Below are 14297 nucleotides of genomic sequence, written 5' to 3' on the forward strand. Positions count from 1 at the left end.
GACGGATATTGCAGCTAAACCAAGCGTTACAACCTCACATTTTTGTATAACTCTTGACTCGGGGTTCCAGCAGCTGTCACACACTCCTACGGAGTCCCGCCTCCTCACGTCATCATCCAATGAAATTAGAGGAATCCACCGCTTCCGGTCCTTCATGCAAACACATGTCGACAAGCCGTTAGCTCGATCAAAAACACCAAACAAAAGCCATAAGCGCCACAAACGATGGTCCAGTTGAGTAGAATCTGCCTTCGGAAAGTAAGTAACGAAACAGTAATCACTTTAATCACAAGAAACAAATCAAAACTGTCTGTTTATTAACAACCGTAGCAGTGACATTGGCTGACAAGCTAGCTGCTAGCTGGTGAAAACATCAACACTGACTTGCTATTTGATCCTCAGCTCAAATATTCTTAATACGATCCAATCAATCCGGGACTGAATAGTATATTATCAACTAGTTAATGTTGGCTGACTGACAGTCAGTCAAAGCACCAAAATATAATTGACATGGTTTTTTATTTTATTTTCAGTGATTGATGATTCACACTTTTCTAAAGTGATTATATATTTTAATTTAATAATAAATATCTAAAGTACTATCAATAAATATGACTCAAACAGAAAAAAACAATTTGTAAGATGTCATACTAACATCTAATGTATTGAGTAACAATCTAAATGTCCCATAACACTTTCCTATTGTTTAAAGGAATATTGTGTGTGTATTAAATGCAATGTTTGTATTTAACTAGTCAAGCAACATTAGCCCTGTATTGTTGAACGGAAAAAAAAAACACATTATCAAATGTAGTCATGTCTCTTTCTCAATCACTAATCGGTCTTTTCTGCCCCCTGCAGTATGGGAACTTTGTGGATAACCTCCGTGTGTACGTCCGTGGAGGCGGCGGCGGCATGGGTCTACCCCGTCTTGGGGGGAAAGGAGGGAACGGGGGAGATGTTTGGGTGGTGGCTTCAAAGGACATGACCTTAAAGAGGATAAAGGACAGGTATCCCGAGAAGCGCTTTGTAGGTGGAGCAGGAGCCAACAGCAGGTTTGTCTTCACAAACACCAATCGCTATGCAATGGTTATTATCATTGACATGAGTTGATGTTTATAAGTTTGCCTCATTTTTAATAACCGATGCCAACAATTGTTTTTTGTGTGTAAGTTTGTGTGCATTTTATATATCCACAGTGTCCGAGCCCTGAAAGGAGAGAAGGGGAAGGACAAGGAGATCTTGGCTCCTGTTGGTATCACAGTCACTGCTGACGATGGCAAAATAGTTGGTATGCCAAACTTCCTTTGAAATACCTCCACCATCGCGTGACAATTCACGGTCAGCATGTCCTGTGCTACGATGTTGCAGTTTATTTTCTGATAGGACATTCCCACACATCACATAGGCGTTAAACTTGGGGTACTTACAATGAAATGTGTGCAGCAAAGCCAACGGATGTTGCAGGAGACACCCAGACCTTTTCCACCCCTCTCCCTGCAAGGTGACCTGAATGCTGACGGCGATCGTCTGATGGTGGTCAAAGGAGGAGCAGGAGGCTCCTTCCACTCGGCATTCGAGCCCAGTAAGGGCCAGACGAAGCACATAAGGCTAGACCTCAAACTTATCGCTGACCTGGGCCTTGTTGGGTGAGTGCAGAAAACGCACACATGGACATCATTGTTCATTCCAAATTGGCACAAAAATTTAAAAAAAGCTGATATTTCTGTGGTGATTTACAAATAGGTTCCCAAATGCGGGGAAGTCCTCTCTTCTGGCCGCCATGTCTAACGCCACGCCTCAGATCGCCAGCTACGCGTGTGAGTACACAATACAACTGTCATGTTCTTTTTTTGAATCTATTTACTGTCTGAATTGAAGAGTATGATGCTCACTTCTTTTCTTCTAAAACTTTTATTCCACAGTCACAACTTTGAGGCCGCAGATCGGCAAACTGATGTATGAAGATTACAAACAGGTATTGGGACACATGGTTGTGTATTGTCCTTGAACTGTCCAGTTTATCGAGTTCCTCTCCGGTGTTTCCCCTTTTATTGAGAGTGTTCTTGCTTTTACTTTCGATAGATTTCTATTGCTGATCTGCCCGGCCTGATCGAGGGGGCTCACGTAAACAAAGGCATGGGTCACAAGTTCCTAAAACATGTTGAGAGGACCAAGCAGCTTCTGTTTGTGGTACGTAGTGACAGAAAGTACATAAGCCGATACCAACCACATGTGTTTAGTCTGAATGGGTAGATGATGATGATGATGATGTGGATGGAGTTTGACTTGGTTGAGCTTTGCCTGCAGGTCGATGTTTGCGGTTTCCAGCTAGCGAGCAAAATGCCGTTTCGATCGCCCTTCGAAGCTGTTCAGCTTCTCACCAAGGTGATTCTGCAAAAGAGTCCAAATGTGTCTAACTTGAGCTGTTCCTTCTTGAGCCTTCTCCTTCATCTCATCTCCTCTCATTGTGGCCTCAAGGAATTGGAATTGTACAAAGAAGAGCTTGTGTCGAAGCCTGCTTTACTGGTGGTGAATAAAATGGACCTGCCTGACGCTGAGGACAAACTAGCAGAGCTGAAGGAGCAACTACGAAACCCAGATGGTGAAGTCTAATAGATTCTTCAAAATGTTATTCATTCCCTTTTTTTTATATGTTTTCTCTTACCTCTTTCACTGCGGCATGTCTAAACCCCCTGAATAGACCTGTAACTAAGCAAAAGCTTTCTCAATTTGTATACACACACAAACAAACTGAAGCACTTTGACGGATCAGTAAACTTACTCACGAGGTCAAATACACGGACGGCTTTTGCCTCGTGTTTAACTTTGTCACTTTTTTATTGCATTTTTAATGCTAATATTCTAGGATTGTTATGGGTTTTTATGACATGGTAAACTATGACTCTTTTCTACTATTCTTCCTTAACAAGGAATCAGGGTAGTAACACATACTGGGCTTTTGTTTTCCTTCCTGCAGAATTCTCTCATCTGTTGCCCGACGACATGATGCCAAAGAGCTGCATGACCTTCAGACACATTGTTCCCGTCTCTGCCACCACCGGGTTTGGTGTCGACCGCTTGAAGAGGTGCATCCGAGAATCGCTCGACGACGACGCAGCGACGGCAACCAAAGACATCCATCGAGACCGACTGCAAGCTTTGAGGGGGAAGGCACACGAGCATTTGTGATGCACGCGGACTCAATGCAACTATTGCTTCTGGACACAAAGTGTACGACGATGATGATGGATCCCGCAAAATCAAAGCTGGCTTAACTTTGGTATGAAAAAAAAGCACCCACTGAGAAAGAATCTGTGCAGGAACAGGTCCATGGAGGTGATGGAGGATGACTCTGCATCTGTGCTGCAGAAAGTTACTTCAATTCTGGTCAGAAGAAGGGTTGATATCAAAATCTTGGCCTACAGTTGACGAGGTCCATCTTTAAAGAGAAAAGAAACGTTGCAGATTTAATATGCTTATGAAATGATGTCAGACAAGCAAATGGAAACTAAGCACATACAATTACACAGAATGCACCGAGCAGCCGGAAAGGTTTAATGTTACCTGAATTTATCCGATACAAAGATTAAGGTTATTACATTTCTTTTTTAGAAATCTGTTTCAGGGATGTATCAATTCCAATATTGATTAATCCCTGTTACTAGATTTGTCTTTTTTCCAATGTAACATGGGGTAAGAGATTATTTCAATTTAACAAAAAAATGTAAATATCAAAAATAATAAATTTTTGTCATGTCAAGTGTAAAATACTAAACTAAATGGTTCTACCACAAAACTGACTCTTGACTTTCAAAGTAATATTTTGCTAATTCATGGCACAAAACATACAGGTTCAGAAAACATTTGTCCTTCACCAAAACACCAGCACACATATTCCTCCTGATGAAGACGTATCTCTGCCTCTTGATCGTTGTTGGTTTCCAGTAAACCGGTTTATTTGTGTTTTTATTTCCTAAAAAGTATAAATGCAAAATATTACAAATTCCAGCATAGACAAATGTGTTGATGAAAGTTTTATTTTATATTAAATATATTACAATACTGAATGATTAAGAGGAAAAAATATGGGGATTGATTTTTGCATCATCAGTCTGTACAACATTCAGGCAAAATTAAAAAATAAAGATAAAAAAGACAGCAACTGCAGTATTTAGTTTCAAACTAGTTTTTCAGTTCCTGCAGCGGAGAACCGACGTGTCTGGCAGAATGAGACCATATGGTTGAGACTGGGTGGTGCATGAATACATTCGAGTCTCTGGCCAGATGGAGACCGACAACTCATCTGACAGGGGACGTTTCCATCAGAGCGGTCAGGCTGACGCAGCAGACATGTGCGGAGAATTGAGCGCAGTCCAAGTGATCCCATCCTGAGCGGGAGAGTCCTCAGAATGTCTTAATAGTGCAAAGTCCGTAACACCGGGAGAGATTATTCTTGTCGTTGTTGTTCTGCGGTTGCACAGTATTATGATGTTAAAAACGTGACTCTCGGTGCAGCCCAGGAAAGGTGACTGGGCCACTAGACGCTGACGAAGCCAAGAAGAAAGCGCTGGTAGAAGGCAAATGATGAGCCAATATAGAACTCATATACAACATTACGTGTGTCCAAACCTTACATGATACGGGGTAGCACATGCCAAGAGGAACGACTGCTTCTACGGGCCCCGGGACGAATGGGTTTAAAAAAAAAAAAGAAAACCGTCTCCGTTCAAACTCACCAACACACATCATTACAATAATGCACTTAATTACCGTTTGAATCGTTGCTGTACATAACGCTGAGAACAAAGAGAACATTACAAAGGTACTCAATAATAAAAAAAAGAGACTAGTTGCAACAAAAGTCCAATACTGCGAAGATCTTACTAACTATAAAGTCCTAACGCATACATGAAGTACAAATGAATAGGTGGCCACAACAGAACAAAAACAGTAAAATTACAAACAGCAGACCTTAAGACAACAGTTTCTACACAATGTAGAACAACGAGCTGTAAGTGTACAAAGGAGTGTGATGGGAGTAGTTTCAAAGGAAAGGAACCTTAAATAGCTCCGCCGGCATTACATGAGCACCGCGCTGTGATGGGGGAGCAGTTGAGTCGGTGGCACACGATGCTTCCCTCAGTCACCCCCCAGCAGAGGAACAACGCCGTCTGATTACAGAACTGCCATGCTGCCGGTCCTCACAAGCTCAAACAGCAAGCACTGTACAGCATAGTTAATCATTTACAAGGCTAAATATCTCAATCATTACGCTAAATCCAAAAAAAAACGAGTCCAGGTTCCTCGTCCCGCTGAGGTCATCGCCTGCTCTCACGTTATTATTCTCACACTCATCCTCATTCAACCTCACGCGCTGCCACAGTGAAAATGAGAGCAAACTGGTCCGGGACGCTCAAAAGTAGAATCAAGGGGGAACTAAGATCTTAATATGATCAATTTAACATGTCCAAAAGCCACCGTGAGTGAAAAGTGGAACGTCTACAACTACAGCAAACACATCCCTGATGTTTCTCTCCGGAATAGCACATAAAACTATTGGAATTTTGCTAAATAATACTCATCAACAACAGCTTCCAGCAGCATTCTCAATGTGCCGCAATCCACATTTACATCAATACTTCCCTCCGTCATCACCGGATGTCTGTGTATTTCTCCCAGAGATGGATGAAAATGAGTGTAAAGATGATATAAAAACACTTTTACATTCGGCTGTGGATGGAAAAAAGCTAAAGAGGTCACGGTCACACAGGAAGAGGCCAGTGGGAAGGGAAAAAAAGAGATTTGGACAAAGACTAGAAACACAGAAGAAGGAGTGCGGGGGTCTCACTCAATGTCCTCCTTCAAAGTAAAAGCCGGAACATACTCTGTGTGTATTATTACTGTACATATATACACACGCACAAACATACTGCGGGGCGGGGGCGGGTCCCTGTCATGGGGTTATGGGTAATAACTAGTGATACAATATGGGTTACCTACAGCAGAGAGGAAGCATCTAAGCCTACAGAAGGTATTAAAATCACTGCCCCGTAGCATGCGTTCTTCTCAGATCGGACCACTGTGTCGTCTCGTCTTCTCAGCAGGAGGACGCTGCTGGTGGACGGGGGGGGGGGGGGGGGACTCATGCATACAGTGTTGGAGTCTCTACAGTGATTTGCGTGCGTCAGAGACGCGGAGCAGTGCAGTGCGACGCGCCGACCTGCTCCTGGCTCCGCAGTCTCTTCTCGACCAGAAATACGCGAGTGGAGGAAGGGAGTTTTTTTTGGGGGGGGGGGGCTGTTATGAAGTCTATCAAGAGAGGATGTCTGAGGACAGGTGAAAAAGGGGGGGGGGTCGGAGTAGAGGAGGTTTTCCAGTCCGATAGTCCTGAGCAGACGGGGGACAGCTCAGTCTGGCGGATTTTCTCCTGGCAGGACGGCCCCTCGGAGATGCTCGTACACGGTCGCTCACATACGCGCCTTTACTTGTTTCCACTTCAGTGGGGGAGGGGGGCGGAAAGGGGGGAGGGGAGGGTGTGGTTGCTCTCTTTCTTTCTCTTCAATCGCTTAGAGTCAATTTTGTTTCATTTTTATGTTTTTCATTCGTAGAAAAGGAGAGACGAGTGTATTTCCTTGAGAACTGGGTGGGTGAGAAGGCTTATATTGAGGTCTCCCACAGCTGTGGGGTTAAAGAAGAGAAGAAACAAAGAAAGGAGAAAGAGTTAACAAAGTCACTTCACTTTTTCTCAACAAATATTAAGATTCTGTAAATCATGATTTTTCATCAGCAATATTCCAGTAACAGTCTTTCAGATAAGACATTGTGCATTTCATCATGTGACGTGTCTCCGTGTAGAACATGGGATGCGCCGCCTCTAGTGCGGCTGACACTTGCCTTGGCGCTCTGCCTGCTGGCTTTCCTCGGGTCATCGGGGAGAGGGGGCATGGGGTAAGGGTACTTCCTGCTCGATGCAATGGATCCTGTGGAGGAAGTGGGAGACTTGGCGGGGGAAAGGGTCCTGAGGAAATAGGATGGGAGGGGGGGAGGGGGGGGGGGTGTTGTTAAAATACTGGTCTGGTTGGTTTCTGATTCACAGACGGATAAATGAGGGGAAGACCAGGAGCTTATTTTAGATCTGTGCCTTTGAGCAACATCCTCTTTGAGCTGCTGAAATGATTCACCTTCCTACAGAGAGGTTGACCTTAAAAGTCTGCCTTCTTTCTGAGATGTTTCCTTTAAATGTCCAGATTGTTAACCTTCCTTGACTTGATTATATTTTCATGGTATTCTACCCACAATGTTCCTCAGCCTCACAATGCGAACGACTTGCTAGAGAGAACTTACTCTGTGGAGTTGGAGCGAGCGCGGAACTTCTTTCCTTTCAGCTTCTTACGATTACCGCTCAGATTTCCTGTACAGGAACGGAACACGAATCTTACAAACAAAAACAAAAAAAGTAAAACGTGAATTGCGTGCGAGAGTTCACGCGTGATGTGCACGTTACCTTGCCAGGAGTTGCTCCTCGGTCGCCCGTTTTCACAGATGTCGGAGATGTGTTTGGCGTCTGGGATTCTCTCGCTCCACGAGTGGGAAAGTCCATTAGATCTGCACGCACACGTAGGCACAGCGGGGCGGGATGTCAGCGGCTTATTGTGCTCAAAAGCTGCTACCGTGCTTTTCTCATCCCGTCGCATTAGTGGAGCAGTGAGAAACATTGACTACGTGGACACTCTCGCAGCAGGTTGTTGACATTATTCGCTATTAGAAAATACTACGGCAGTTGAGTGAGACACGATATGAGAGATGAAATAGTGAAGTACTTTCTGCCTGATTATCTACTGGCAAAACATTTTGATTCTACTTCAAAATGCTCACAGAAAGCGATAAGAAAGCAAGACATGAGACGACCCTCTAAAGCGATTTAGAGAACCCAACACAGACACACACACACACACACACACACACACACACACTAATGCCAGTGGATGAATGAGTGTTGATGAGATGGCACACCTGAAGCCAAACAGTGAGATGTTCTGAGAAATAGATGGGAAGGAGGGGGTGAAGGACAGGGTGCAAATCTGCAGATGCGACAGGCAGGCTGACCTCTTCTTGGAGCTGCAGCCAGAGTTCGTACTGACACCTGGAGGCATGTCGCTGTAAAATGAGTCTGCATCCCCAGGCTTTGTTACATAGTCACCTGGGGGCATTTGCCTGCAAATACAGAAGAATGCTGTTTGAGAAAATAATCCAAAAGATCTTAGAAAGTTATTAATCACAATGCTTTTGATACATTTATCTATGATGGTATTCTAATAAGGTAATTTAGATAATAGTACTAATATTATCTAGATAGATATATATACTCAATATATACATATAGATACAAAGATATATGCTCAATATATAATACACCAGCAGACTTTCTTTAGGCTAAAAAAACTTTCTTAAGAATAAGTCATGTAAAATCAACATTAATGGAACATATTGAATTTTGAGTTTCAAATGAGCAAACCGGCAGAATCTTCGATGGACTTCAGACTCAACGTAGCACCTCTGTTTGTAGCTCCTGTGAAGAGAAGTACCAGCATCCTCAGTCCAACAATAATATCCCCTTTGTTAAATACAATTCATAATCAAGGAGTTATTTCCCAACCCCCGACGACGTAAAGCATCATCTACTTGCTACCTTACTCAATTATCGTGTCACAAAGAGGAGAAATGACACAAGCGTGTCTGGCTACACTCACTTGTAACCCCAGGCCGTAGCGGCGAGCACGAGGGCGAGCACGAGGATGGAGCCCGCGATGGCCCCGATGATGATGTTGGTGCTGCGGATACCTGAGACGGAGGGCGGGAGCACAGTGGGAAGGCCAGTGTGCGTTAGAGGAACGTGTGTCTCTTTTGCTTTCCAACGCACGTGGCCACATGGGGGGGGGGGGGGGGGGGATACACAAACCGCACAATACACTACAGCAGAACACACAAAGCACAGTACGCCCAGCAGGGGAAGTGTAGGCAGAGAACAAAGAGGGGACCAAACTGCTGTCGGCCCTCAGCTCCACTCTGGAGGTGAGGGGGGGGGGGGGGGGGGAGGGAGGGAGGGGGATCCCATTCAGGATAACATTACAAACTGCTTCATTCTTACTGAATGAAGGTCTCGATTAGCCCGAAGTTGAGGTGTGAGAGAGGAAATGGAGCAGGGGATGACATCAAGGACAGGACAAGTACAATGAAAAGGAACTCAAATCTGACCTCGAGTCACTCCGTCAAAGACATCGGCCTGTCGACAAAGAATGAGTGTGAAAATAACCACAAACAAAAAGAGTGACATGCGTGATTCAGTGAATGTGAACAAATGCAGCCGGTTTTCAATGAGAAGACGACGGAGTCCGACATGCGAAAAAGAAAAAAAAAGAAGAAGCAGCTTCAAAAATAAAGTGTGTGAACGGGACCAAGTTCAACGGAAGAGGTGAAAGAGGTGAGCTGAGAAGTGAGCGCAGCAGAGAGCAGCAGATGGAGCCAGAGGAGGAAAGGTCTAGAAATGAGAGCAGAAGGAGAGCAATGGACAGAGGTGACCAACCGCTGCGTCAGCTTCTCCCACCTGAGACTGAAGCCGTGGGTCCGACCACGAGGTAACTGAGAGGCGACGTGGAGTTACAGTCCTCTCCCGCCCACCCCAGGTAACACACACACTTCAGCTCACTGCTGCACACCTGCAGCAAAAAGCAAGGGGACGGTTCAAAAACACCACCATGCGCTGTCACTCATCATATTTACTCCTGACCAAGTGCACTGTGTGTGTGTGTGTGTGTGTGTGTGTGTGTGTTCACCCCGTGTCCAGAGCAGACGATCTTGTCGGTGGTCCCGGGACAGGTGCTGAAGTTGAACTGTTGGATGGGGAGACATTTGTGGCTGAAACAAATGCTGTCCGTCCCGCAGGCGGTCCCATCCTCGACGTATCCCAGGTCCGTGTCTCCGTCGATCAGCACGTGGCCGCCGCTGCACAACAACAAACACACCCGGGTCACTCACACATCAGAGAGACTCAGTCCAAGAGTCGGAGCTGTAAATGTGGCATGTTGCACCTTCGACAGCAGGACATGGGTTCAAAGCTCGTCCCAAAATAATAGGTCACCAACAGTGTTTCTAAGGCCTGTTGATGTGCGCTTTGAGCATTTAAAAGGTTGTTGTGGGTCTTCCCCCCCCAATGTGTACCTGCAGTCAAGAGAAGCGCTGTGCCGGGCCACTGAGAAGGAGGTCAGCCCTCCCTGCAGCTCTCCCAGGCGCGGGGCAGGCGAGATGTTGGAGCACAGCAGGTACCCACAATGAATGTCTCTGAAACGCAAAGACGCAACCAAAAATAAGAAAATAATATATATATAAGATGACAAACAATCGCTTCCGAGGATTCACTCACTGTTTGTTACACTGGATCCAGGTGTCCCTGTCCTTGCCGCAGTTGCCTTTCTCGGTGCCTTCGATGTTCAACTTCTCGTAGCAGAACTTGTCGGCCGCTGTTGCCTCTGAGGGAGACACGCGCCACGAGGAACATTAACATTTACAGTTCACGAAGTTTAAATGGAGATGCATTTGGCCTTTTGCTGATGTGTTCATGGAGCACATAGTAACATCCCACTTACTCTCTCCCCAAATGTACTTGCACTGTCTGTCTTTGGTTTTGCACCTTCCGTTGAAGCAGCGACCCTGCGGAGAGGAATATAGAGTCAGAGGAGTCAACTCTGCAGAAGTAAAGAGACGAAATGTAAATGTATCTCAAAATCTCACCTGGTCCTTTTCACATGTGTAGCCATCCATTTTATGCACGTTTGGTGGACACTGCGAACCACAAATGAACCCTTAGCAAGGCTGCGGATGCACTGTGTGAGATCATAGTTGGGGAGGGAAGCTCATGCTCACCTGGCTGGAATTGCCCGTGCAGTTTTCTGGGATGTCGCAGTCATTGACCGAATCTCTGCACACGACTCCCATGAACTCCATCTGCAAGAGCACACAGTAAAGATCAGGCGCTCCTCCTTCAGCTTGGTGCCGTCACCTCCGTCATCCCCCCAAAAAAACAACACCCGAGTGGGCGATGCAAGGTGCAGCTGGGACGGGCTTTGTACCTGGCATTTGTTGCAGCAGAGTCCGTTGCTACACTTGGACCCTTGGGTCAGGGTGCACTTGTCGCAGCAGGCCTCCCCCTCTCTGGCACACTCCTAAACAGACGGACAGAAGATGCTCTCTGGGAGGTTTGTTGTTTCGTGCAACACGTTGTCGCATCTAACAGTTGAATGTATTCATCTCTCTGTAATTGTGTGATAACTATCATCACTGACTGCGAGGCGCCTTGATTTCTCCAGTGACATTACTTCATTGCTTTCAATTACCTCTTATTAGACTGACACAGACGGCGGTTGTTGGTTAATTAGCTCCCTCCCAATCCCCCCCACCCCCCACCCACTTTGACCTGAGAGGATTACCAAGTTAACCATTACAGGGCGAAACATCTCAGCCTGCATCCATCTACAGTACTGTGGCTCACCAGTGGGCTGCCGCAGTCACACTCCTCTCCTGGCTCCACGAAGCCATTTCCACACACCGGAGGGTCCAAAAGCTAAGGGGAAGACGGACAGAATCCATTTGTCAAGCTGCTGAGAGGGCACGTGCAACCAAAGTGAGAATGGAAGCATTGATCCACGTACCTTCAGAGGTTTGTTGAACAGGCAGGCTCCTCCTCCGCTGTTCAGAAAGTTGTGGTACTCCTCCACGTTGCATTCGGAGAACCTCTTGGGCAGGTAGAAACTGTTCAACACAACCGCAGCACATTGTTCTGTTACCGTGGATACAGTACATAGAGCATCTTCGGATAATACCGGCACAGAAAGACACAAATTACAGTGGAAAAAATGATTGTTTTCAAGATTTCTGCCCACATTTAATTTCAGTGCAACATACAATGCCATGTCAGGTTTGGGGATTTCCAACAAAGTTTGTATTTCTTACCCTACACCATCAATATTTCGGATTTTACCGCAGATTTACCATACTCACAGTTCAGAGGAGATCCTTACTACAACAGTGGAGCTAAGATCGTGAGGATCACAGAGTATATGTGGAAGATGTGGAATGGATTCTAAAATGCATTTTGGCAGGGAAATGGACTATTCTGAATGACTCAGAGAGACACTTATTATTGCATTATCATGTGACACTAACATGAGTGCATCATTATATTATATAGAAATACACAGAATAGAAATCAAGCCTTTCAACTCTTTAATGCTCATTGTGATTGCTTTGATTCAGCTAGATGACGGATTCACCAGAAGCCCACACACCTTTGTCACAGTCGACTGTGCTTTTTTCACTCGGATGCTTTTTATGACATGGACCCAAACCTGGGCAGTGTTTAAACCATCAGTCCCTGGTGTTTGGCTCTCTGCTGGTTCGGCTCATCGGGACTGGCACAGCGGACAATGCAATAACAGAGGCTCTCGTTGTTGGGCATGAGATGTGGATTTTAATGGCGCCACGTACAGTGATAGAACGGTTCTACGAGGAGCCGGTACTGACGCTTTGATGATGGGTGAAGCACACTACAGTATTTCAGGTAGAATTCATCAGGTTAAAGTTGCGCCAACTGTCGCAGAGATTTGCATCTTTGAATTTACAGTTTGGCACAAGCGCTTATTCTCATCGAAATCTTGTAGTGTTTCTCCACTTTTAGAGAGTAACAAGGGGTAAAACAAATGGTGAAACGTGCTTGGATGATTAAACGGTCACAAGGAGAAGTACAATCGTTGCCATGGGGACTAACATCAACATGAGTCAATAATTAATCGTCTCTTTAACCTCACAATACTGATTTAACAGGTATTTTCACAAAGTACATCCTTGTTTCCAGAAGAATAATTCATTTATTTCTTCATTCACTCACAGTCAGTTTATCACCTCCTAGTGGCGTTTCGGGGGAAATGCAGTGTCTGAATCACACTGAAGCGCAATCATTTACTTAAGTGTATCTCTCTATTATGGACTATTATTTTAATCATATATCATTTAGGTTTGTTCATGGAAAAAATCTATTATGTCATGAGAGGATAACAGGGAAGCATATTTAAGTTAAAAATATTCATATATATGACTTAAATCCTATTTTATTTTAAATCCTAACTCCAACATAATTTGTACAAATATATATGAAGATATATAGACACACTCTCACACACACACACACACACACACACATAGCAACGAAACCCTGTCAAAAAGGTGAGAACAGTTAGTAGCAGTAGTCAGGTTAGGTCGATCAGACATGCAGGTGCTGAGGAATAAAAAGAAATGTCCGTCAATGGACACGACTGAGCGTTTTTCATTGAACACAAGTGTCTGAAATACCATTGAGTTCATTTTAGTGAATACAGATCTGGGCCAGGTCCATTAACAGGTGACAGTCTCATAAGAGCGAACAGTCACCTGTCTTCTGTCATGTGACCACATGACATTGTAGCAACATCATTACCAATAGAGCAGAACCTGGACGGGGAGGGGTGGGAGGGTTGGGGGGGTTGGGGGGGGGGGGGGGGGTGCACTGCCGTTACAGTGGGATGAGGAAATATTGGCCTAAGATGAGAATGACATTGCAGACTGTTTCAATCGGTTAGAGATGGACAAAAATAACTGATGGAAAGTCCGGACTTTCAAAGCGCAGGAGGGAGAAGGAGACAAAATTAGGCTAGATCTAAAATTAGAATAAATAAAATGTTCTTGACTAATTAGACGGTTACATCAAAAACTGAAGAATACACATGATGTACATGTGAAATTGTACAAAATGAGTATGAAAAATACAGTCAGTGTATAATAACAGGACATCCAACTGTATTTTTTCATATCATTTGAATAAGAAGGAGAAGCTGGGGCCACAGCAGCTGTCGTGCTGTTGGATGAGATGCGAGAGGTTGTGATGACTGACAACCCCTCCAAGGCAGCCGGTGGGTTCAAAACAGCACAGGCAACGTTCTAGCCAAGCTTCAGCTCACCTGCTGTCCCATTCGGGATAGAGGGGGAACGCGAGAAGTATTTAAGAAGAGGGGTATGTATATATATATATATATATCTATATATTCACACACACACACACACACACACAGGCAGCAGAGGCTTTTACAGACACAACACACAGTCAGGTCCGTATGCTCACAGTAAGCCTCCACAGCACACAGCTGATTTACACTGAGACAAACACTGTCACAACAGAAACAGTAGATTACGTAACACAGATACATACT

General features: G+C 44.9%; 2 protein-coding genes across 4 annotated transcripts in view; one reads left to right on the forward strand and one right to left on the reverse strand.

Annotated features, from left to right (window-relative positions):
* Positions 1 to 102: 102 nt before the first annotated feature.
* Positions 103 to 3873, forward strand: gtpbp10 (GTP-binding protein 10 (putative)). Its single transcript, XM_037453204.2, has 10 exons — positions 103 to 258; positions 862 to 1055; positions 1200 to 1291; positions 1505 to 1649; positions 1747 to 1820; positions 1926 to 1978; positions 2086 to 2193; positions 2311 to 2388; positions 2482 to 2605; positions 2981 to 3873. The coding sequence occupies exons 1-10, from the start codon at positions 226 to 228 to the stop codon at positions 3190 to 3192; spliced, it is 1113 nt and encodes a 370-aa protein (XP_037309101.2). The 5' UTR covers positions 103 to 225; the 3' UTR covers positions 3193 to 3873.
* Positions 3874 to 4024: 151 nt separating this feature from the next.
* The window catches only part of adam22 (ADAM metallopeptidase domain 22), a 38572-nt gene continuing 28299 nt past the window's right edge, over positions 4025 to 14297 (reverse strand). Inside the window, exons 15-31 of one of the 3 annotated variants that reach the window (XM_037453183.2) lie at positions 11709 to 11808; positions 11549 to 11620; positions 11130 to 11222; positions 10924 to 11004; positions 10792 to 10842; positions 10647 to 10710; positions 10424 to 10529; positions 10222 to 10341; positions 9837 to 10005; positions 9608 to 9719; positions 8754 to 8844; positions 8519 to 8572; positions 8110 to 8217; positions 7508 to 7608; positions 7348 to 7414; positions 6898 to 7021; positions 4025 to 6681 (exon numbers count right to left, since the gene is read on the reverse strand). In XM_037453183.2, coding sequence (XP_037309080.2) covers positions 6661 to 6681; positions 6898 to 7021; positions 7348 to 7414; positions 7508 to 7608; positions 8110 to 8217; positions 8519 to 8572; positions 8754 to 8844; positions 9608 to 9719; positions 9837 to 10005; positions 10222 to 10341; positions 10424 to 10529; positions 10647 to 10710; positions 10792 to 10842; positions 10924 to 11004; positions 11130 to 11222; positions 11549 to 11620; positions 11709 to 11808 — 1534 coding nt within the window. In that variant the 3' untranslated portion in view covers positions 4025 to 6660. Of the gene's footprint in view, positions 6682 to 6897; positions 7022 to 7347; positions 7415 to 7507; positions 7609 to 8109; positions 8218 to 8518; positions 8573 to 8753; positions 8845 to 9104; positions 9287 to 9607; positions 9720 to 9836; positions 10006 to 10221; positions 10342 to 10423; positions 10530 to 10646; positions 10711 to 10791; positions 10843 to 10923; positions 11005 to 11129; positions 11223 to 11548; positions 11621 to 11708; positions 11809 to 14297 lie in introns of those variants that run through there. The other 2 variants (XM_037453185.2, XM_037453184.2) reach the window with 2 other exon arrangements.

This window comes from Pungitius pungitius, chromosome 11 (assembly GCF_949316345.1).
Source record: "Pungitius pungitius chromosome 11, fPunPun2.1, whole genome shotgun sequence".
In the NCBI taxonomy this organism is placed as follows: domain Eukaryota; kingdom Metazoa; phylum Chordata; class Actinopteri; order Perciformes; family Gasterosteidae; genus Pungitius; species Pungitius pungitius.

Bases quoted from the DNA above. Each gene is read 5' to 3' on its own strand.
- gtpbp10 (XM_037453204.2), top strand. From the start codon at position 226: ATGGTCCAGTTGAGTAGAATCTGCCTTCGGAAA. The intron at 1,821-1,925 runs GTGAGTACACAA...TTTATTCCACAG, and splicing joins TCAGATCGCCAGCTACGCGT to TCACAACTTTGAGGCCGCAG. The intron at 2,606-2,980 runs GTGAAGTCTAAT...TCCTTCCTGCAG, and splicing joins GCAACTACGAAACCCAGATG to AATTCTCTCATCTGTTGCCC.